At 38.4% G+C, this 25709-nt stretch overlaps 1 protein-coding gene and 1 non-coding gene across 2 annotated transcripts in view; one reads left to right on the top strand and one right to left on the bottom strand.

Annotated features, from left to right (window-relative positions):
- Positions 1–24499, top strand: part of LOC127131114 (uncharacterized) — a 74517-nt gene extending 50018 nt beyond the window's left edge. Inside the window, exons 12-13 of the mRNA XM_051060048.1 lie at positions 24079–24318; positions 24476–24499. Coding sequence (XP_050916005.1) covers positions 24079–24318; positions 24476–24499 — 264 coding nt within the window. The remainder of the gene's footprint in view (positions 1–24078; positions 24319–24475) is intronic.
- Positions 9907–10013, bottom strand: LOC127133365 (small nucleolar RNA R71). The gene has a single exon (XR_007807345.1). It is a non-coding gene; the product is annotated as a small nucleolar RNA R71 (small nucleolar RNA).
- Positions 24500–25709: the final 1210 nt, after the last annotated feature.

Here is a 25709-nt window from a genome sequence, read left to right as displayed (position 1 = left end):
GATTCAAATACCCTGCGGCGTGTTGTTGTCCCCGACAGAGTTTCTGCCTTCCCCAGCGGAGTGTGTGTTTCCTCAGCAGTGGTTGATTTTCAGCAGATACGGTTGATTTTCCCCAATAGATTGCATTGGTTTCCCCGCCGATCGCCAGTCGACTTGCTCCCAGTCAGAGTTTCCTCCTGGTTTTTGAGCAATTTGTTGTTTCCTGTAGGGTTGTCTCCCATTTTTATGGTGTTGACCTAAAATTCCCCACAGGCTTGGTGATATTTTCTCTTTCCTCAGCAGATCTCCTCCTTCCCCAGTTAGAGTTGAGCCTTTTTGAATTGTTGATCTCTCTGTTCTCCCGCAGTTGTCTCCATATTTTATGGATTGACCGAGGATTGTACCGATGATTCAATTTCTTCGCGACACCTTCGTATCCTTTGTGATCGTGTTTTTCAGCATAATTATCATATATACATATATTCATACAATTTCATATGTGCATATTCGCATATCTAATTAAATTGTTGGTTTGAAATTCTCATTCCATGTATGGCGGTACTTTATCCCCGTACAAATCTCGGTGTCTATCCTCCCTCAATTGTAGAGTGTCAGCCCCTTAGGCCGAAAGACTTTAACCTTTCTCCTCTTCCCCACTGAGTTTGTTTCCTCGTGGATGATTATTACTTCAGTTGCCTCCCCAGTTAATTATCTCGATGGAATCACTCCCCTTAGCTTATGTCTTCAATGGGTTGAGTCTTGATTGATCGTTTCTTTCTAGTTCTTACCTAGATAGATACTTTGAGTTCCCTAAGAGTTTATTGCATAGTAACTGGTAATATTCTTCTTAGATTGCAGTTTGTTACTTCTTGCCCAATACCCGGCAAAAGTACCCCTGTTTTTCCTAGCAGTAGAGTCCCTAGTGGATCTGATTCCCCAGGAAGTATATCCTTGATATGTTCACCCTAACCGGTGACGTATATCTTTCTCTCCCCTGCTTGAGTCTACCCTTGATATATTCATCCTAACCGATGACAAATATTCTCTTTTTGGTATTCTACCCAGTAAAAAGGTAGTTGTAATCCCTATTCTTGTTTCCAGAGAGTTAATCCTTGATATGTTCATCCTAACAGATGACAGGTTTCCTTCTCTTTGCGGTCTTCTACCCAGTAACTGGTAGTTGTAAATCCTGCTTTTTGTTCCCTCTACAGAGTTGATCCTTAATATGTTCACTTTAATTAATGACGGATTCTATCTCTTGGTATTCTATCCAGTAACTGATAGATGTAATTCCTATTTTTATCTCCTCATAAAGTATATCCTTGATATGTCCATCTTAACCGGTGACGGATTTTCTCTTTGACGGTATTCTATCCAGCATTCGACAGATGTAATTCCTACTTTTTGTTCAGTTGGTTTATCCTTGATATGCTCATCTTAACCAATGACAGATATCCTCCTTGACAATCCCAGGCAAGTCAAACCTTGATATGTTCATCCTAACCGATGATGGATTTTCTTCCCTGTTGAGTTTATCCTTGATATGTTCATCCTAACCGACAACGGATACTCTCACCCTTGGTCTTCTGCCCAGTAACTGGTAGTTGTAAATCCTATTTTTCTGCAGTTTTCCCCAGTAAGGCTATTCTTACCCAGTAACTGGTAATGAATATTCCCTTCTATTGGTTCCCAGCGAGTCATCCTTGATATGTTCGTCCTAACCGATGGCGAGTGTTCTCTCTGTCAGATTTTTATTACCTTCTTACCCAGTAGCAGGTAGTGGATAATATATTTCTGCTCCTCCTGTGTTGAAGTCTTTCTCCCTAGTTGAGTTGAGTGTGCATTTCCTTAGTGAAATCGCTTTTCCCTGCATGATTCAAGTATTTTAGTTTTATCCTGACTTACTCGTATCCCTTGCGGATGTTGTTAGTTCCCCGACTGAGTCTTTCCATTTCACATGGAATTCCCCTAGTCTCCCAGCAAATTTTAAGTCGTGGCCTGGCTTACGCATAACCTCTTTTACCCCCCAAAGTCTCGGTCTCCCCAGTGAGTTTTCCTTACGGAATGCATTTTACTCCTGCGGACTTTTGGTCTCTCTCTGATTTCTTTTCCTTTGTGGCAATATTTCCCCACAAAGAATATACTTTTGCAATCATACCATATGCATCATGAGGTCTCTTAGGGACCAAAATTTGCTTATGTGTTGTTATTTAAGCCCATTCTACTAAGTCGACATGAAGATTTTAACCTTCGCCTCCTCAGTTAGAATGTCCTTAAGTAGGGGCAGCTGTAAGACCTCAATTTTGACCCTAAGATCCCTCATGCAAATTCATCATAAGCATTAGCATTGGGATCATACCTTGGCATCCTCCTTACCCCTATTTCATTGGGTTTGTTTTTGGAGAGATCACCAAGCACTTTGTGATTGTATCATACTTGTATTTTATCATTTCACTAACCAAAATACCAAAAAATATGTCTTTGCATTTGCCTAACTCTTTTGCAGGTAGGGCATGATCTCCATTGATCTATCAAGCTCATATCTAGGGTTTGAGACCCTCATGACAAAGAGCACAACCATGAATTGATACAAGAATGGTTATGAGCATCATATATGAATCCCAAGGATCTCTACATGTTATATTGATCGATTTTTCTTCAAGAGTTTGAGGGTGATTTGCATTGGAAACCCTAGTTTGACTAGGTATCTTGAGTAACTTCTCCAACAAGCTATCTCACCAATTGATCAAATTTCTCAAGGGACACTTCAAATTTAATCATCTTATGCATATATGATCTACCATGAGCCTAAAAAGTCAAGATAATTGAAGGTTAGCAAGTTGGTTGATGGTGGTTGGCCATATGAATTCATCTAATCAAGACTGGGTCTCCCTAGACCCTATCTCCTACAATTTTCACCATATGAAAATAATTCCAAGAGAAACCTTAATCTAAATGACATTCCAAACAACTTTCATGTTGAGACCTAGATCTACTTTTGCTTGTAAAATCATTTTCTATGTTGAAACATTATAGGTCATTTTGTCTAAACCCTAATTTGAAAGTCAACTTCCCAAGGCCATAACTTGCTCAATTTTTATGAGATGAAAGATTTACTAGTTGCACAATCAAATTCAATATGTCTAATTCAACTTTTATGTTTGTAGTGAGAGCTAAATCAACTTTTATGAGCATGTGATATGGGGATACATTATAGGTCACTTTTGACCTATACCTTTGAACAAGTGATTTTTCCAAACTTCAAAAATGCATAACTCTATCAGTTCAAATCCAAATTACATGAAATTGGTGACAATTTTAGAGGTATTTGAAAGAGATACAACTTTTATGAAGACAACTTTCTCATTTGAAGCTCACATAAAAAGTTAAGCAAGGTGGAATATTGAGACATATGGCTTGACACTTAGAAAAAATTTCAAGATGTTGAAATTTCCAAACTTCCACCTCAAAATTCATCATGTTCCAAGCTCCAAATGGAAAAGTGTTGAACATGAAAGTTGTTCCTCTTGATCTCACCTTTCCAAAGAGCCCAAATTCATTCATTTTGGACAAGGAATGCATAGGCTCCACATGGCATGAACATAGTATCATCACTTGGCAAAGCTCAAACTTCAAATCATCACACACACTTGCCTTGCAATCCAAGTTGCTTTCAGACCTTCTCACACTCATTTATGGACCTAAGGCAATGATTTCATGGGCCTGTATGCGCCCATGCACCCATGCATATTCAATGACCAAATTTGGAAAGTGATTTCAAGTGTGCAAATATCAATGGTTTCAGCTATAAATAGAGCCTCATATGCTCATCATTGAGAACACATTCGTGCCATCTTTGACCCCTAACCTCTAACCCTCACATTCCAAAGGATAATCCTGATAAATTCACTTGAATTTGAGTTTGAATTTTCACTGTTTTGAAATTCAAAACTCCAGGGATCCAAGTCCTCTTGTGTGTTCAATTATTCTTCTGCAAGCATTTGGAGTGAGATCAAGCACGAGCCAAGGCAAGAACAGTTGGATCTAGACCTACATTGAAGGTATTTTCCATAAATTTTGATCTCTTCGATTCTCTCTCAATCTTGCACAATTCTATTAATTCTTTGGTTGTCTGAAGTCCTACCAATATAGGCAAGAAGATTGAGTTGCTTTGAGGCCAAATCGAAGTAACTCAGTTCATGTACCTCAAATTTCAACTCCATGTATCTCTCAATATACTTGGAGTTAGAATAAATTGAGGTCAGATTCGTGATCAGTGCCATTTTTACTTTGGAACCATGTCCTTCTTTTTAATTTTAGTGACGGTTATGACTGAACCAGTCTGGCCAGGGTCGCCGGAGAAGACGACCGGCCCTTGGACGCCGGTGGTGAGCTTGATGGTTCTGAGCCACATGATCCTTTTGAAATGAAATAATCTCGTGCGTTGGTTTGAATTACCAAGGTTATGGCACGCTGACTAGAGTTCATCGTGGATAGCGCATTTGTGACCATTTGATCTACCACCTCAATTAATGAGGAAGATCAAGTGGTCCACGTTTTTTCTGATATTTTAATTTTCATTTTAATTGCATTATTTTCATTAATTCATATTAAATTTAATATTGATCCAAAAAAATATGAGAGTTTCACCAAAAAAATTCAAATATTTTCCTCTTTCATATTCTGAATTAAAATTATTTTTTGGATCTTTATTAATATTATTCATGATTTAATTGATTTTGCATTTGTTTTTAATGGTTTAAAAATATTTTTAAATGTCCAAAAATTATGAAATTTTTTCTCCAAGGTCCTTTGACCTTGTTTGACCTATGATAAATCTCATGGCCATTTCTTTGGTGTTTTGATGAGGTTTTAGGAATTGGACAAACCATATTTAATTTAAATGCCTTATTTTAGTATTTTTAATTTGATTAAATGCCAAATAATTTTGTTGACCAAATGTGATGACTTGTTTGTGTTTGACTATTGTTGTTGGGCCTTGGTCAAGGTTGATTTGACTTCGTCAAATTAATATCATTGAATTTAGGGGATTAATGGAATGTACATTCCATCTCCCAAAATGAATGAATGATATTAATCTGGTAAAAGTCCTCCTTTGATCAATTTGAGTTTTGATCCATTCCCCTCCCTCTTCATCTCATTCTCATTCTTTATGCATTCATCTCATTTGGCCTATGATATCTCAAAGTCCTAAAGCTAGTTGATTGAAAAATTGACATGAGTATGGATGAGATTAGGCCACACCTTTTGTATATTTTTTGTGTGTGTGGTATGTTTCATGAGCATAGTCCATAATACTATGTCTCTAACATGCATTAACATCAAGAGTCTATTGGCCGACCTCAAATAGTTGTGACTTCTACATAAGTCCAATTACGATTTCTTAACATAGCGCTAAATTTGTGACACAAAAGGCTTAGAATTCTAATTAGTGAGATTGTAAGTCTCCCCTCTTTCATGGTATTGTGTGGCAACTTGGCCTTCTTTCCTTCCTTTGGAAGATGTTTTGGCTTAAGGATTCATGGTTGTGATAAGTGGGTTGAGTGTTCTCCAAAGAATGTCTAAGAATAAAAAGCAAAAGCAAAACAATACTAACTTCTAACCTATTAACTACTAACTTTTAATTTCAAGCCATTTACTTTAATGTCATTTAATTCTAGCTTTATTTCATTTGTCATTGTTCATATCATTCTAATTATTTATGTTAAAGCAATTTTCACTTTGTCCATTTGGACCATATTGTGTGATATATTTTGTTTGTGTATACTTTGTTTGTTTGTGTAGTCTTTGACCATTAATGTACATAATAACAACAAAAACCCTAAAAAACTTTTGTGTGGAATGTTGGCTTGATCTTGGACAAATGGACTTAGAACTTAGGCAACTTTCCTATGCTAAAGGACTTGGCCAATGCCAACTTGTTGAGAAATCAAATGCTTGCAATTTGAAACTTCATCAGATACATCATTCAAGATCTCTCTAAGTTCATATGCAACATGATCATTGTGAAGCTGTTATTTTGAACATGTGACTTATAGAATTTATCTGTTACATGAGCTACCTTGAAGAAGATCATGGAATGGAATGGCTTGGATGGGGCCATCTTTATTTGATGCCTTGCTCTTCAAGATAATATAATTTTGCATTTGTGTGTTGCTTGATTCTAAAAGTCCAAGAGAATTCTGGGTTTCTATTGACATTCTTGTCTATTGAATTGCTACCCACTTGGTCAGATCTTTTCAACTCTAAACTTTTAATTTTGTACATAGGATAGTCTCTTCATCTTCTCCCCATTTCTTTAATTTCAAAACCTCTCCCTCCTTTTTCAAAATCTTCTTTGTGTGAACTATTTTTGTTCTAAACTTTGACCATTTTGCAAAAAGATAGAAACTTTGGCCTTATGCCATTGCATTTTCAAACTTATTTTCTTAAATCAAACTTGTAAATAAACTTAACTATACTTGACTTAAACTTTCAAAAAGCCAAAAAAAGCTAACTCATTCAAACCATTTTTAGGCCTTTGTGTCTCTCAAACTTAATTTTTGTTAAAAGCAATGCATCCACCTTTGAAATTTGTATCATGAACTACGAGGTTTTGATCCCTTATTTTTATGTTGGTACGTAGGCACAAGACCGAAGGTTTTGTCAAACACAAAAAATATAATTAATGGATTCTTTTCTCATCCCCCCATTCTATTTGTTTGTAAACATCACTTTATACCAAGTATATATGCACACAAAAAGGGCTCCCTAGGAGTACCTAGGAACTTTGGGTGCTAACACTTTCCCTCTATGTAACCAACCCCCTTACCTGTAATCTCTGACATTTTATTAGTTTTGATTTGAAAACTTCTTACTTTTGGGTTTTGTTCGTACTTTTTCCCTTTTCCCTTGGAAACAATAAAAGCGCGGTGGCGACTCTTGTTATTTAATGTCTAGCTTTTCCATAGCTTGATGATCATGATATTACCGCTACACACACTCTATTTTTCCTCAAATATCTTTTATATCAAAACACATACACACATAAAAAGGGTTCCCTGTAATCTTTGGCATTTTATTAGTTTTTATTTGAAAGCTTCTTATCTTTGGGTTTTGTTCATACTTTTCCCTTTTCCTTTGGAAACAATAAAAGAATGGTGGCGACTCTGGTTTTATTGACGTTAAGCTTATCCATTGTTTGATGGTCATGAATTTACCGCTACACTCATCTATGGTTTAGCTCTGTTCCCTAACATTGACGGTTTTGTTGATGTTAACGCCATTAGAATTTTCTTGATTGGGAATCTTGTGCCTACTCTATTGGGTGATATATATTTCTCTTTGCATTTGAGGAATTCTAAAGGTGGTGGGACTATTGTGTGTTGTGTTCCTCTTCTGTACAAGTGTTATATTTCGCACTTGCCTCAAACGCCTGCTTTCTTGGAGAACAAACAATGTCTACGATGGTCTCAGAGACTTATGTCTATCACTAATAATGATATTGTTTGGTATGATTCTGCATTGAGTGGTGTGGATATTTGATAACATGAAATAGTATCACATTCTAGGACTCAATTTAATTAAATTATATTATTATTTACTTCAATTTATTTCATTTTATTAGATATTACGCGGTATTTTCTTTCTATTTATCTCAGGTGGTTTATTTGAAGCACAAGTATAAAAAAGGAAGAAAAGGAGGTGCAAAAAGGAATGAAAAGAAGCAAATATCAAAAGCCAAAGCCCAGCCCAAAAAGCACAGGCGTTGTGCCTGTGACGAGCGTCACAAAGGCTGTGACGAGCGTCACGCTTTACACAATTGTGTGACGAGCGTCACACATGGTGTGACGGACGTCACACCATCCCCTTATATTTTTGGCACCAGGAACGCAACAGACCACGTTGAAGCTACTTTCATGCTTGACCCTTGGAACGTGAAGACCATTTACACGGAAAACCCTTGGAAGCAGTTACAAAAAGTAGCAGTATAAATAGTAGCTTTTTGGAAAGCTCTCGGTTCCACGCTTCTTCGCCGTTTTCTATTTTTCGCATTTTTTTCTCTTCCAGCAGTACAAGCACATTTTTACAGCATTACTTTTACGATTTTTATATTGTTTCCTTTGCAATTTCTATTTTCTTTTTCAGCACTTAGTTAATTCTTTTTCGCACAATAGTTTCTACACTGGAAACTATTGTGTACCTTTCACCGGATCTAACCTTACGTTAGAATCTAGTTTTTTATTCCTTCGCTTTTATTTTTCTGTTTGATTGAAGAATTCAAGAACAAATCCAACCGGCCTGTGGTGGAGTGTTCAAGACTGCTATTTAATTTCTCAGGTTCTTTAATTATTGTTTGAATTTATATATGCCCTGCTTTACTGTTTATTTATATTATTTGCCTGAGATGATTCTGTTTATGCATGATAATTATTTAAGTCTGTTTAGCATGTCTGGCTAATTTATTTAGGTATCGGTATGTAGAGTAAGCGGAATGAAGGAATCAAAACCAAGTTGGTTTAATTAAGTTTAAAATTAAAATCACTCCTTTTTACGGTCTCAATTTACAGGTTTAATAACAAGGTTTTTGTACGAAATTAAAAGACATAAAGAAGTTAAAAGCAATAGAACGAGAGTTTGAGTTTTTGACTGGACAATGTAAATTGGACATTAATTCTAGATCAGGGCGAGAGCAATTTTTAGAGTTAATTAAATTCTAATCTTTTTCAAAAAGTATTTTTAAAGATTGAATGTGAGGACGAGAGTTAAGCATTTGAATTTAATTATATAACCTAAGTCAACAGAGCGAGAGTTTGAGATAAGGGTGTTTAAACGATTAGTGTTTTCTTAAAAAGAGTTTCTACGGATTCTATTGTTTTCAAAAAGTGGTTTTTGACTTAACTAATAAGTGACAGCTACGTTAATATAAAATCATAGTTTATTCAACAGAGCGAGAGTTTGAGATAAAACTTTTAATCAATAGTGTCAACTGAAAGGATTTATTTTAAAACCAAGAAACCAACAAAGAATTGAGTCCCTAATTACGACGAACTACATACCGATATCCGCTTATTAGATATTTATTTTAGATCTTATTTTAGTTTTAGCTTTTCCCCTAAACAATCAAAGTATTACCTGCCTTAGCTTTACGAAGTAACCTTAGATAACGGTATATCAATTCAGAAGTCCCTGTGGGATCGATATCTTTTAAAACTACGCGATAGAACTGTGCACTTGCAGTTTGTACCCCAAATTCGACTCATAAAGTCGCGATCAAGTTTTTGGCGCCGTTGTCGGGGACTTTTATTTAGTCGATATCGTAACTCTTCTGTTACGCTGTAGAGACTAAGGCTTTTCTTTTTGTTTTCTTTCTTTCGTTGATTTGTATGCCACACACTCGCTCACAAGGCGAGCCGTTCTACTTACGAATCAACGATATCGAACTATATCTCCGAGTCGTACGACGAATTCGGGAATATCGTGCTGTAAACAATCTCCCTCCTGTTGAACTCCCCGACTTCAAAAATATTTTTCCCTTCGATACCCGAGATGGCAGAACCAGCTCGTGCTCTTCGAGATTACGCCGCTCCATCGCAAGATGAGCCGCATTCGAGTATTGCTCCACCCACAATCGAAGCAAACAACTTTGAACTTAAACCTTCACTGTTGCAAGCTGTGCAACAGAACCAATTCTCTGGAAATCCTACCGAGGATCCAAACCTTCATTTATCCGTATTTGTCCAATACGCTGATACTGTTAAAGCTAACGGTGTCACTTCAGAGGCAATTCGACTTCGTCTTTTTCCTTTCTCGTTAAGAGATAACGCTAGAAGATGGCTTCAATCTCTTCCTTCCAACTCAGTCACCACATGGAACGAGTTGAAGAAAGTTTTTCTTGCTCGATATTTTCCGCCAAGCAAAACAGCTATGTTAAGAGCCCAGATAAATGGGTTTAAACAGAAAGATAACGAGTCTCTTTTCGAAGCATGGGAAAGATACAAAGACATGATGAGACTTTGTCCACACCATGGTTTAGAGGACTGGTTAGTAATTCATACCTTCTATAATGGTCTCCTGTACAACACGAGGTTAACAATAGACGCCGCCGCAGGTGGTGCACTAATGAACGAACCTTATGCTGATGCTTACCAACTTATCGAAAGCATGGCTCAAAACCACTATCAGTGGGGAAGCGAACGAACAATGGTAGAAAAACCTCAAACGAAAACTGGCATGTACGAGATAAGTAACCTTGATCATGTTAATGCAAAAGTGGATGCTCTGGTCCAGAAAATTGAAAGTTTAAATGTATCACCTCCAGCCACCGTGGTTGCCATAACTCAGAATTGCGAAGTCTGTGGAATCCAAGGTCACACTCCTGCAGATTGTCAACTTCTAATAGGAATCCAAGCGGAGCAAGTAAACTATGCTCAAGGAAGCCCCTACTCGCACACCTATAACTCAAATTGGAAGAATCATCCCAATTTTTCATATAAGAGTAATAATGCTTTATACGCACCTGGACAATCTCCAAATCAAGCCACAGCTATACCTCCGGGATATCAGAAGCCGATCCCATCTACACCTAACAATAACGCCCCTAGGAAATCCAACTTGGAAATCATGATGGAAAACTTTATAGCTTCTCAACAGCAAACCAATAAAGATTTCCTAAACCAGAATGTACACACTGGCGAACAAATTAAACAACTAGCAAGTAAAGTAGATGCCCTGGCTACTCATAACAAAATGCTGGAAACGCAAATATCACAAGTAGCTCAACAACAAGCGCCTACTGCTGCCCCAACTGGTACATTTCCTGGCCAACCCCAACCTAACCCAAGAAGCCACGCTCATGCAATTATACTGAGAAGTGGAACAGAAGTGGAAGGACCGTCTGACCCAAGGATAGAAAACCAAAACTCTAAAAAGTCAATTGAGGAGGAAAGTGAACCTAAGGAAAAGGAAGAGAGTAATAAGGAAACCGTAGAAAAGAAGGAACCTTATGTACCTCCACCACCTTACAAACCACCTATCCCTTACCCTCAAAGGCTTATTAAAACCAAAGATGCAGGCCAATTCAAAAAATTTGTTGACCTACTAAAACAATTAAACGTCACAATTCCGTTTACAGAAGCTATTACGCAGATGCCCTCATATGCCAAGTTTTTAAAAGAAATTCTTTCTAATAAAAGGAAACTTGAAGATAGCGAAACTGTTACACTCACCGCTGAATGTAGCGCTATAATCCAGAATATGCCTCCTAAACTTAAAGACCCAGGTAGTTTCTCTATACCCTGTCACATAGGAAAATTTGTCATTGACAAAGCCTTATGCGATTTAGGAGCCGGTATTAGTGTTATGCCTTTATCCATATGTAAGCGACTTGAAGTGGGAGAATTAAGACCAACTAAAATGTCTGTGCAACTAGCAGATCGTTCCGTCAAATATCCTGTAGGAATTCTTGAAAACGTTCCAGTGCGCATAGGTCAATTCTACATTCCAACTGATTTTATAATTATGGATATTAGAGAAGATGAAGTTACACCCATTATATTGGGAAGACCGTTCTTAGCAACTGCCGGTGCGATCATAGACGTAAAACGAGGACGACTCACTTTCGAGGTAGGAGAAGAGAAAATTGAGTTCATTCTTTCCCAATTTTTGAAAGCACCTGCAATAGAAGATACATGTTACTTCATGGATATCATCGATGAATGCATAAAAGAAACAGAGTTAGAAAAAGACAAATCATCTGACTATCTTGTAGAAGACAAACTTAACCAATGTTTAGCAATAACACCGGATCCTACGCAATGCCTTAAGAAACCAACCCTAGACCTGAAAACACTTCCCAAAAATCTGAGATATGAATTCCTAGACTTAGAACTTGAACGACCAGTGATAGTTAATGCTGACCTAGGAAAACTCGAAACAGAAAAACTCCTGCATATCTTAAGAAAATATCCAACCGCACTAGGTTACAACATCACCGATCTTAAAGGAATAAGTCCCTCTATTTGTATGCACCGCATCATGCTAGAAGAAGACTGTAAAACTTCTAGGGAACACCAGAGGAGACTAAACCCGATCCTGAGTGAGGTAGTGAAGAAGGAAATAACCAAGTTATTAGAGGCAGGTATCATATACCCTATATATGATAGCAAATGGGTTAGTCCTGTACACGTAGTACCAAAGAAAGGAGGTGTAACAGTCATTGAAAATGAAAAAGGAGAAACTATAACCAAACGAATCGAATCGGGATGGAGAATGTGCATTGACTATAGGAAACTAAACAAAGCAACCCGAAAAGATCATTTCCCTTTACCATTCATTGACCAGATGTTAGAACGATTAGCAAAACATTCTCATTTCTGCTATCTAGACGGTTACTCAGGTTTCTTTCAAATACCGATTCACCCTGATGACCAAGAAAAGACAACGTTCACGTGTCCTTTTGGTACCTTCGCTTATAGACGAATGCCGTTTGGCTTGTGTAATGCTCCTGCAACCTTCCAACGGTGCATGATGGCAATATTCGCCGATTTTCTAGAAAACATCATGGAAGTATTTATGGATGACTTTTCCGTATGCGGACAAAGCTTTGAAGAATGCCTTGAAAACCTAGAAAGAGTTCTAGAGCGATGTGTGAAAGTAAACCTAGTACTTAATTGGGAAAAATGCCACTTTATGGTACAAGAAGGAATTGTTTTAGGACACATCATCTCGAACAGAGGAATTGAAGTAGACAAAGCCAAAATAGAGGTAATCGAAAATCTTCAACCCCCGAAAATTGTGAGAGAAGTACGAAGCTTCTTAGGACATGCCGGTTTTTATCGACGATTCATTAAAGACTTCTCTAAAATAACTAAACCTTTGACCGGGCTATTAATGAAAGATGATGAATTCATATTCGATAATAGATGTTTAGAAGCATTTCAAACGCTTAAACAAGCACTGATCTCCGCGCCCATAATGCAGACACCAGATTGGAATGAACCATTCGAAATAATGTGTGATGCCAGTGATTACGTTGTAGGTGCTGTTTTAGGACAACGAAAGGATAAAAAGCTTCACGTTATATATTACGCAAGTAGAACTCTAGATGAAGCACAAATGAATTACGCCACAACCGAGAAATAACTTCTAGCAGTAGTGTTTGCGCTAGATAAATTTCGTTCTTACTTGGTCGGAGCCAAAATAATCATCTACACTGACCACGCTGCTATCAAATACCTCTTAACAAAAAAGGATGCTAAACCTAGACTCCTAAGGTGGATCCTGTTGCTACAAGAGTTCGATTTGGAAATCAAAGACAAGAAAGGAACTGAAAACGTAGTAGCAGATCACCTCTCTAGACTTGAGAACCTTGAACCGGAAAGAACATCGATCAACGATGATTTCTCGTACGATAAACTTATAGCTACTTTGGAAGAAAATAAAGTTGATAAACAGGTAGAAACCACCTTAGCTATATCTGTTACACCGTGGTACGCTGACCTCGTCAATTATTTAGCCGCCGGAATAGTTCCACCTACCTTATCCTACCAGCAGAAGAAACGATTCTTCTATGACATAAAACACTATTACTGGGATGACCCCTTACTTTTTAAAAGAGGCCCCGATGGTATTTTCCGTCGGTGTATACCCGAAGAAGAGGTAGAAAATATAATCCAACACTGTCACTCCGCTCCTTATGGTGGACATGCAAGTACATCCAAGACCTGCTCTAAAATCCTACAAGCCGGTTTCTATTGGCCAAATATATGGAAGGATGTACATGCAGCTATTAAGAAATGTGACAGATGTCAACGCACAGGAAACATATCTAGACGTGACGAGATGCCACAAAAGGGCGTTTTGGAAGTAGAGATTTTCGACGTGTGGGAATAGACTTCATGGGACCGTTTCCATCCTCTTTCGGTAACAAATACATACTCGTGGCAGTTGACTACGTATCAAAATGGATTGAAGCTATAACTTCTCCAACAAACGACACACGAGTAGTAACTAGACTCTTTAAGAATATAATATTTCCAAGGTTTGGTGTCCCAAGAATAGTAGTTAGTGATGGTGGATCGCATTTCATATCCAAGGTACTCGAAAAACTACTACTTAAGTATGGCGTAAGACATAGAGTAGCGACACCTTACCACCCTCAAACCAATGGGCAAGTGGAAGTGTCTAACAGAGAAATCAAACAGATATTAGAGAAAACAGTCGCCACTTCAAGGAAAGATTGGTCATTGAAATTACCAGAAGCTTTATGAGCTTATCGAACTGCTTATAAAACTCCCATAGGGACAACCCCATTTAAGCTCATTTATGGAAAATCCTGTCACCTCCCGGTAGAATTAGAAAATAAAGCCTATTGGGCTATTAAAAATCTAAATTTAAACTATAAAGCCGCCGGTGAAAAGAGAATCCTTGATATAAGAGAATTAGAGGAACTCAGAAGAGACGCTTACGAAAATGCCAGAATCTACAAAGAAAGAACAAAACAATGGCATGACAAGCGCATATCAAGGAAAATCTTCAAACAAGGCGATACAGTCCTTTTATTTAACTCTAGGCTAAAGTTATTCCCGGGAAAACTATGATCTAGATGGTCAGGTCCTTTTCAAATCACCAATGTTTTTCCCAGTGGAGCAGTAGAAATTAAAGGCAAATCTATGGAACCATTTACCGTAAACAGGAAACGTCTAAAACATTATCACTATGCAGAAAACAATGAAGATTCGCAAGTCTTGCACTTAGACGAAATACCTCCAGAACTTATAAATTATAATTGATAGTTTTTATGTCGAGCTTGCGACATTAAACAAAGCGCTTAGTGGGAGACAACCCACAAATATTTTATTTTTTTCTATTATTATTTTTCTATTTCTTCCTTAATTATTCTTTTAATTTTTGTTTAGTATTCATTCTTAATTTATTTTTATTTATTAAAAACTTTTCTCTTCTTCTTTCGGCATTTGGCCAAATCCTGACTAAAGCTCTTGTTTTTCTTTTCTCTAGCTAACATTAACCTGATGGGACAAATTGATCGTATGGGTATCAAATTCAGAGGAACAGCTCAGAAACAAAAGTTTGAGGAACTAGCCACGAGAGAGATGCTACCTAGTCTGTATGCTGATGACTGGGCAATGACTGCCCTTGGACTAAGACAAAGTGTCCTGTATTTGCTGAGTCAGATAGGGTGGGAAACCGCTCCTATCCATAGAAAATTTGTCACTTACCGGAGACTAACTCTAGAATTCCTTAGTTCTCTGATCTATCTACCCAGCCATGGGAAAGGAATAAGCAGAGGTTTCATCCAGTTCAGAATGTTTAACATGGAGTACCAATTTAATATTCAAGACTTTACCAACCTTTTAGGTTTTCCTACATCCTTTGACACATTCACAGTGAGCCAAGAAGAACTTTTTGAATATAGAGAACTTGAACACTTTTGGGGAAGCTTGACTGGAAATGACGATCCCGAGGAACATGAGTTTCTCTCTGGAAACATACATAACCCGGCCTTCCGTTATTTCCATAAGATCCTGACCCACACCTTATTTGGGAAGAAGCCAAACAGTACCACAGTTTCACGTGATGAACTCTTCATCATATTTTGTGCTTCCCCGAACCGTCCAGTAAACGGTGCCACTTTTATGTTGGCAAATTTAGACCACCTTATCCAAGATGAACGAGCACCAATTCGAATAGGCGGCTTGATAACCATGATCGGTAATGCTATCGGATTACGTCAGCCTATGCTTGACCTAAGCCCTTTTTGTGGCATTACTACTATGAGTATACCCTTCCTCTTCAACACTATGTTTATAGCAAACCTAGGATCTGACGAGTTTGAGCTTATAATTAATAACCAAGTTCTTTGCCTATTCACCATGCCCGATCCTAGGACTAGTGTTCATAACCGCAATAACTGGCTCTACAATCTGAACGAAACCCCCTCTCCTGCTAGATCCACTGAATCCATCCAGGACTATGAGATTTGTGATGACCAGATTCCTTGTGCTGAATCAGACCCTCAGACACCATCTGGTTATTATGATATTGATCCTCCTCCTCAACCTGTTCAGACCGAAGAATCGGCAATACCCGACCTTAGACATCATATGCCCGGAACTGATTATAACATCGCCATTGAAGCTTTGATGTCAGAACAAGAAGCCCTCAGAGAAGAGTTCTCTAACATGAGACACGAATTTCTGGGACACATGAACAGTATGACAAATCAGTTTCACGAGTTGCTATACCGTGTTAACTCCTTTGCTCCTCCGGCCAGAGATCGTGCAGATGGATAGAAGTCGTTTTTCTTAGTTATCTAGTTTTAGTTAGTTTTATTATTTAATGTTATTTCAAATTATGTTCGTATTTGTTTCTCTTTCGCATTTTTGTTTTTTCTCCATTATTACATTATGATTATTTTATGAAGCTATTGAATTATCCTATTTTATTATGAATTATGCAATATCTATCAAAAAATGCTCTCTACTGTTGCTGCCTACATAAATTATTAACAATATAATATATTTATGCACTATTATACAAAGTAGAATAGCATGCAGGGAAATTTAATTAGCAAAATAAAATAATCTGAAGCAAAACAAAATAAATAATAAAAATAAATTACCAAAATCATTATGAAGAACGCAAGCAGAAACCATGCCAAAAAGACTGTGTGACGAGCGTCACACAACCTATCACGGACGTCACGCCAAGTGCCTGTGACGCCCGTCATGCCCCTGTAACGAGCATAACGCCTTCTGAACATGTTAACGTTACAAAGCCGTTGGAGACGAACGTTACATCCCTACACCTTTTTACCTTCCCCATTTATTCACATTTACCCACATTTATTTACTTTTCAACCACTCCCTTTCCAACTTCAAATTTTTTCCTATAAATACCCACCATACCTTTCTTCCTACATCACAACTATTCTATACAATCAAATATATTTTCTTTTCTTTCCTAATTACTTCTTCCAACTCATTCATCAGTATGGCGGGAAATCAAAATTTTGGAAACATCATCTTCCGATCTGAAGATGATAACTATCAAAGGGAGCAGTTCGAGCGTTTCCAACAACGAGGTGTCACCTCTACCAGGTATCCTGATTCAACTTGTTTACAACAATTAGGATTACTTCAAGGTATCGAGTGGATGCTCCGCCTTGCCGATCTAACCTTTCTATGCACGCATAATCAACCCGCCTACCCATCCCTAACCTTAGAATTTTTAAGTTCCTATGCGTACAACACTCCCACCGGTGAGGACGAATTCTTAACCGGTACCGCGACCTTCCGTATGTTCAACACCGAGTACTCCCTATCCCAAAACCAATTGAGTACCATGCTACAATTCCCCATAGAAGGTCAAGTCTACCCCAGAATCCCTCCAAACCTAAACTGGAACACAGTTGCCGCTTTCGACCTCTTTAGGAAAATATCTGGTGTAGACGCCAACAACTGGGAAGAGCTCCTTGATTCCCATATACATAACCCAACTATCCGGTACTTTATCCGCATCCTACAAAACACAGTTTTTGGAAGACCGAACAATAGCAAGGTCAACGCAAAGGAACTATTCTTCCTCGAATGCGTCTTCGAACCGAATGCTAAGGTAAACGCCGCCTCCTTCCTATTTCATCATATCCGCACCTTATATGCTAGAGGCCGTCAACCTTTTGTAATTGGTGGATTAATCACCACCATAGCACTTGGCTTAAACCTAGGGGACCGACTCCAAACTTTAGAATCTTTACCTCCCCTCTTTATGGATATAAGCTACTGTCGGTCCAGCCGCCTAATAAAGAACAGAGTAGGCGGAAAATATTACCTTATGGTGAATAACCAGGCAGTCCCAAGCGTAGTTCTACCCAACATTTCCTTAACCGATGTCACAAATCCCAACCGCCACCTCTATGATCTGAATGCTCCCGAAGCGACCGAGCCTTCACATACAAACCCGTCTACCGACGAGTTCGAAGAAATGGAGCAAGGTGATAACGCTCCTGCACAACAATCAGTCCCGCTCAACCCTTCCGATAATGCAGCTGGCCCATCCTCACGACGTCGTCGACGAAGAAGGCCTGCAACCAACGACGACATCATGGATGCTATTGACAGTATGCAAGCACAGAATCTCGAAATGATGCAAATGATGCGCCAAATGCAACAACAACAGGAAGAGAGGAATGCCATAACCGACCAGCGGTTCACTGATTTGCTTAGCAGGTTCGACAACTTAGAAGTACATCAACGATCACCAGGTCCAAGAACAAGAGGCGACAGGCAACCTTAACTTTAGTTTTTTTCCTTTCTTTTTGTAATTCATTTCTTTTCCTTAAAACATTGGGGACAATGTTTCATTCAAGTATGGGGGGGAAACCGTGTTCTTTCTATCCTCCTTTTTCTTTTTCAAGTATGTATCTTTCTTTTCATTGTTATTTCCCTTATAAAAAAAACAAAAAAAAATATAATAAAATAATATTTCTTATAATATAGATTTATTTTAAGTTAAGTCCCAAGTGTGAAAATTTTCTATTATCTATTCCCTCAATTTTCTTGAGCCATAACAAAAATTCAACACACCCAATAAGTATAAAGGTCGCTTATTTTATAAAACTTGAGTGAAATCAAGACAAAAATTATTACCATAACAACGCTCTAAGAACCTCAACATGTTAGATCAGGATAAGTACCTATTATATCAATCCCTTGAACTTTTAGTTTTATAGTAACCCCGAGTAGTTTATACGAGAAGTCAGCACCATCTTAATAGCAAACTACGTGGAGAGCCGATGAATATAAGTGAATGATTCCCAAAGTAACATAAAAAATATATATATATCAGGAAATGCACTAATTAAGTTAGGTGATCCTTACCGGATCATTTAATCTAAAGGTTGCAGATCATACAAAAGCATAATATGAAAGATCCATTATGAGTTGGTTCAGCAGGTATCTGGTACTGAACTTGGTAGGGAGGACTACGGTCCGATCCCCCGCAATTTGCAATGGACTGAATAACGAAGTTATCCGACTTATGTACCAGAACTTCTAGCTAAAAGGGGATCAGAATCACTAACCGGTTACTCCATTATGTGCGCGAAAAGATAAAGGGCTTAATGTGATTTCGCTAGAATGAAAACGGGTGAAATAAGAGTAAAGGAACTAGGATAGCTATAATGGCATTACTCGAACTGGTTTGCATAAGGTGGGGTTGTCTGAGATTGTGACGGTGGTTGTTGATGTCAAGATTAAACTCAAGTTACTTCTAAACAAGGTTTACATGCAACCTAGTACGAATTGATGTGTGTTTTGAAATTTCATCTGGCTAAAATTTTTAAAACAAGTTCTATACTGTATTTTGCTTGAGGACAAACAAAGATCTAAGTATGGGGGAGTTTGATAACATGAAATAGTATCACATTCTAGGACTCAATTTAATTAAATTATATTATTATTTACTTCAATTTATTTCATTTTATTAGATATTACGCGGTATTTTCTTTCTATTTATCTCAGGTGGTTTATTTGAAGCACAAGTAAAAAAAAGGAAGAAAAGGAGGTGCAAAAAGGAAAGAAAAGAAGCAAATATCAAAAGCCAAAGCCCAGCCCAAAAAGCACAGGCGCTGTGCCTGTGACGAGCGTCACAAAGGCTGTGATGAGCGTCACGCTTTACACAATTGTGTGACGAGCGTCACACATGGTGTGACGGACGTCACACCATCCCCCTATATTTTTGGCACCAGGAACGCAACAGACCACGTTGAAGCTACTTTCACGCTTGACCCTTGGAACGTGAAGACCATTTACACGGAAAACCCTTGGAAGCAGTTACAAAAAGTAGCAGTATAAATAGTAGCTTTTTGGAAAGCTCTCGGTTCCACGCTTCTTCGCCGTTTTCTATTTTTCGCATTTTTTTCTCTTCCAGCAGTACAAGCACATTTTTACAGCATTACTTTTACGATTTTTATATTGTTTCCTTTGCAATTTCTATTTTCTTTTTCAGCACTTAGTTAATTCTTTTTCGCACAATAGTTTCTACACCGGAAACTATTGTGTACCTTTCACCGGATCTAACCTTACGTTAGAATCTAGTTTTTTATTCCTTCGCTTTTATTTTTCTGTTTGATTGAAGAATTCAAGAACAAATCCAACCGGCCTGTGGTGGAGTGTTCAAGACTGCTATTTAATTTCTCAGGTTCTTTAATTATTATTTGAATTTATATATGCCCTGCTTTACTGTTTATTTATATTATTTGCCTGAGATGAATCTGTTTATGCATGATAATTATTTAAGTCTGTTTAGCATGTTTGGCTAATTTATTTAGGTATCGGTATGTAGAGTAAGCGGAATGAAGGAATCAAAACCAAGTTGGTTTAATTAAGTTTAAAATTAAAATCACTCCTTTTTACGGTCTCAATTTACAGGTTTAATAACAAGGTTTTTGTACGAAAGTAAAAGACATAAAGAAGTTAAAAGCAATAGAACGAGAGTTTGAGTTTTTGACTGGACAGTGTAAATTGGACATTAATTCTAGATCAGGGCGAGAGCAATTTTTAGAGTTAATTAAATTCTAATCTTTTTCAAAAAGTATTTTTAAAGATTGAATGTGAGGACGAGAGTTAAGCATTTGAATTTAATTATATAACCTAAGTCAACAGAGCGAGAGTTTGAGATAAGGGTGTTTAAACGATTAGTGTTTTCTTAAAAAGAGTTTCTACGGATTCTATTGTTTTCAAAAAGTGGTTTTTGACTTAACTAATAAGTGACAGCTACGTTAATATAAAATCATAGTTTATTCAACAGAGCGAGAGTTTGAGATAAAACTTTTAATCAATAGTGTCAACTGAAAGGATTTATTTTAAAACCAAGAAACCAACAAAGAATTGAGTCCCTAATTACGACGAACTACATACCGATATCCGCTTATTAGATATTTATTTTAGATCTTATTTTAGTTTTAGCTTTTCCCCCAAACAATAAAAGTATTACCTGCCTTAGCTTTACGAAGTAACCTTAGATAACGGTATATCGATTCATAAGTCCCTGTGGGATCGATATCTTTTAAAACTACGCGATAGAACTGTGCACTTGCAGTTTGTACCCCAAATTCGACTCATAAAGTCGCGATCAATATTATCGACAATTATGGTGAATTCTCTAATGTGCCCCTCATTGGTACACTAGGAGGAATCAACTACAATTCTGCTTTGGATCATCATCAACTTGGGTTCCCCTTGAGAGACAAACCTAATAACACTCAGTTAGAAGGTATTTTCTATCAAGAGGATAAAGATCCCCAACATTCGAAGCAGAAGATAACGTACGCTTGGCATAAGGTGCACATGAAAGGAAGATCTGAGCTTGGACTGCGCAACTGTGTATCTTTGGAAGCTTACACTATTTGGGTGAAGAAGAGAGCTTTGGAGTTGAAGATGTTGTATGCTTGTGAAAGACCTATGTCTTTGGTTGTGGCTGAGCCATCAACTTTCCCTAACCAAGATATAGAGGAGTTGGAAGATGCACTCACTAAGATGAAATAAGAAAGAGATATGTGGGAATAGCGGTTTCATGCTTTAAGCTGAAAGCATGAGGAGTTGCAGCTTGAGTCAAAGGACCAGGATTCGCTTATTGAACTTCTTGAAGACCGAGCAGTGAAGAGACAGAGAGAGCTAGAGGACTTACCTTCCTCTAGCATGCCTCAGCCTTCTGGTGCTTGGAAGAAGATTGTTGATCAAGTTGTCCTTGAGAAAGCTCAAATGAAGACATCTTTTGAGATCGAGATCTGACGCATCTGAAGGAAGTACGCACCCACAGCCAGATTATCTGATGTCGTTGCTAAAGGGTCCTTAGGATGATTAGTTTCCTTTTCTCTTGTATTTATATTTTGGTTTCTGAAATTGTACTTAGTGTAATCCTTCCAAATTTTATGAATAAAAAGAGATTTTATGGTCAATCAAATTGTTACTATTGTTATTATTTAATATTTGCAAATAGAACTTCGTATGTTCCTTAAAATTAAATAAACAAAAACTATGCATTTCATGCATCATTTGCATAGCAGGTTTTCGTCCGCCAGATGTCTTATCGGTTATTCTTCTGTGCTTCAGCCAAGCTGACTCATCGATACAATACTCGTGATAATCAACTGAAGATCATGGAGCACTTAGATCAAGAGAATAGAGAGCTGAAGGATGAAATTGCATGGTTAACTGCTATGATGGAGTCTGTTCTTGCTGCACAGAATCAGTCTTCACCAACTCCTGCAACTCCTCCCCAGAGGACTGTTACTTCTGAGGTTGCTACCTCGATTGTTCCTATTGCTGCCAGCCAATCCGGTCCTTCCTTGCCTACTGGATTCCCTTGGGGAATCTCGTCCAACTTTATGCCTGAAGGGTATGCACCCACCTTTGTCTCTCTGCCGGCATCTAGCCCAGTCATGTCAGTGCCACATCTAGTTATTCATACTCTGCCTCGTGTTGAGGACACCATCTACCATTCTGAGCCATCTGAGGGACCAAATGTATATGAGAAAATGGACGAAATGAAGGATCAGTTCCTCGATTTGCGAAAAGAGTTGAAAACTCCAAGAGGAAAGGATTTGTTTGGGAAGAGTGTTATTGACCTCTATCTAGTGCCTAATGTGAAAATCTCGATGAAGTTCAAAGTCCATGACTTTGAAAAGTATAAGGGAAACACTTCTCCACTAAGCCACCTTGTGATGTACGCCATAAAGATGTCAACTCAAACTGATAATGATTAGTTACTGATTCACTACTTCTAAGACAGCCTGGCTGGTGCTGCTTTGAGATGGTATATGGGGTTGTACAGTGCAAGTGTCTGTACTTTCAATGATTTGGGTGAAGCCTTTGTCAAGCAGTACAAGTATGATGTGGATATGGCGCCTGATAGAGACCAGCTGAGGTTTATGTCTCAGAAGGATAAGGAGTCATTCAAGGAGTATGCTCAAAGGTGGAGAGAACTTGTTGCCCAGATTAGTCCACCATTGGAAGAAAAAGAGATGACAAAGATTTTCTTGAAGACCCTAAGTTTATTTTATTACGAACGTATGATTGCCAGTGCCCCCAATGACTTTACCGAAATGATAAATATAGGGATGAGGTTAAAAGAAGGAGTCATTGAAGGACGTCTTTCCAAGGAAGAAGCATCGTCCAGTAAGAAGTATGGGAGTAGTTTCTCCAAAGGAAGGATGGGGACACTAATTCAGTATCTGTAGGGAGGCAGAGGATGCCTGATGTCATAAAAAGTTCTCGACCTCGTCAACATCAACATCAAGTTTCTTCAGTAATTCCAGTTTTTTCCAACAATTCCAACAATCAATTTGTTCCGATTCAACAAGAACAACGTCAACAACAACCGCAACAAAGAACCAACTTCAACAACAACAAAAATAATAACCAACAAAATTTTGAGAGGAAGAAGGTCTTATTTGACCCTATTCTTATGTCCTATGCAGAATTATACCCATCTTTGGTTCTCAAGAACCTCATCCAACCAAGAAATCCTCCGCAAATTTTCGAGCCACTTCCATGGTGGTTCAAACCTAAACTTCGATGTGCCTTTCACCAGGGAGCCCTTGGCCATGACATAGAAAACTGCTACCCGTTGAAGTATGAAGTACAAAATCTTGTGAAGAGTGGGATGGTGTCCTTTTAGGATCGAGCACCTAATGTGAAAGCTAATATGTTGCCTGCTCATGGTAATGCTTCAGTCAATATGGTAGATGGTTGTCCTGGGGAGTATAAAGTGTATGATGTTCGCCATATTAGACAATCTTTGGTGGAAATCCATAAAGATATTTGTTTGATCAGTGACTGTGAGCATTACCATGATGGTTGTGTGATATGCAACATGAACCCTCGAGGATGTGTTATTATCAAGAGGGATATTCAGAGGTTGATGGATGAAGGTCTTATCCAGATTTGTCAGTCAAGAGAGGTAAATGATGCGAATGTAATTGTGTCGGTGTTTAAGACCCCTGAGCGGGTAGTTATATAGTTCGACAGCAACAACAACAACAGTGTTAATGGATCGGTATCGCTGTTGGTAATACAGATAGAGGGCCTTGTTCCATATGCATCCGATAAAGCTGTGCCTTATCAGTATAACGCCACAATGGTGAAGAATGGTCAAAAAGTTCCTTTACCAGTAGCAGATTTTGTGATAAATATAGCTGATATTGCAAAGGTGATCCGTAATGGTGGTGTTTTTGGTCTGGTCTTTCCGAAAGAGATAGAGGACGCTGTAGCTAGTAAGAGGGTGGAGATGCTAGTGGTAAATCTAGTTAATGCTCCAGTATGTCAGTCTGGTGAATCCAGCAAACTGAAGTTAATGATGATGATGAGGTATTGCGTTTGATAAAGAGAAGTGAGTTTAATATGGTGGAGCAGCTGCTCCAAAGCCCGTCAAAGATCTCCGTGTTGTCCCTATTGATGAATTCTGAAGCACATAGGGAGGCGTTGAAGAAATTGCTTGAACAAGCCCATGTTAAGCACGATGTTACTGTGGATCAGTTTGACCAGATTGTTGCTAACATCACTTCTTGCAATAATTTGAGTTTTTATGATGAAGAGCTTCCCGAGGAAGGCAAAAATCACAATCTAGCGCTCCATATTTCTATGAACTGCAAGGAGGACGCGCTATCGAATGTGTTGGTCGATACTGGTTCATCTCTGAATGTTCTTCAAAAGTCAACTTTGTCCAGACTTTCTTATAAAGGCGCCCCGATGAGGTACAATGGCGTGATTGTCAAAGCGTTTGATGGTTCTCGTAAAAACCGTCATTAGTGAAGTGAACCTTCTAGTTAATATAGGTTCGAGTGACTTCCAAATTATTTTTCAAGTGATGGATATCCACCCAGCCTATAACTGCTTGTTGGGAAGGCCATGAATTCATGAAGCTGGAGTTGTGACGTCTACTCTGCACTAGAAGTTGAAATTTGTGAAGAACGGCAAGCTTGTCGTTGTTGGTGGAGAAAAGGCATTATTAGTGAGCCATTTGTCATCCTTTTTGTATGTTGAAGCTGAGGAGGAGGTTGGAACGTTGTTCCAAGCCTTGTCTATTGCTGAAGTAAAGAAAACCAGGGCACCTATGTCCTCTCTCAAGGATGATCAGAAGGCTATTGAGGCTAGAAGGGTTGATCAGTGGGGCCAAATGATAAAGATTGTTGAGAACAAGAATAGGGCCGGATTGAGATTTAAACCAGGGCCGTTCAACGTCAAAGCTGAAGATGTGCAACCGAGTTTTCGTAGTGGAGGGTTCATTCATGGGAATGATCAACACTCAGCTGCTATTATCGAAGACAGTGATGATGAAGGCGAAGCTTGTGCCAACTTTGTGACGCATGGCCATATTTGCACCAATTGGGTTATTGTTGATATTCCTACTGTCGCATTACGCGAAAAACCGGCGGGAAACAAGAACAACAGAGCCGCCACCGTGCGTTATTTATCCCAAAAGAGGGAAAGGAAACGCTCGAAGTAAACCTGGAAAAAGCATGGTCTCGCGACCAAAGAGAATGGGATCGGGAGTCGGTTATGCGAAGGGAAGGTATTAGCACCCCTACGCATCCGTCGTACTCGACGGGATCCACGCACAAAAGGAAGGAAAATGGTTGCTAAAACACTGCTCAAACACACATCAAACACTGGCTGAAAGAGACACAAGAAAACAAACAAGACTGACTC

This window comes from Lathyrus oleraceus, chromosome 3 (assembly GCF_024323335.1).
Source record: "Lathyrus oleraceus cultivar Zhongwan6 chromosome 3, CAAS_Psat_ZW6_1.0, whole genome shotgun sequence".
NCBI lineage: Eukaryota > Viridiplantae > Streptophyta > Magnoliopsida > Fabales > Fabaceae > Lathyrus > Lathyrus oleraceus.
Note: the sequence above shows the minus strand (reverse complement) of the source record. Positions and strands in the feature narration are given on the sequence as shown.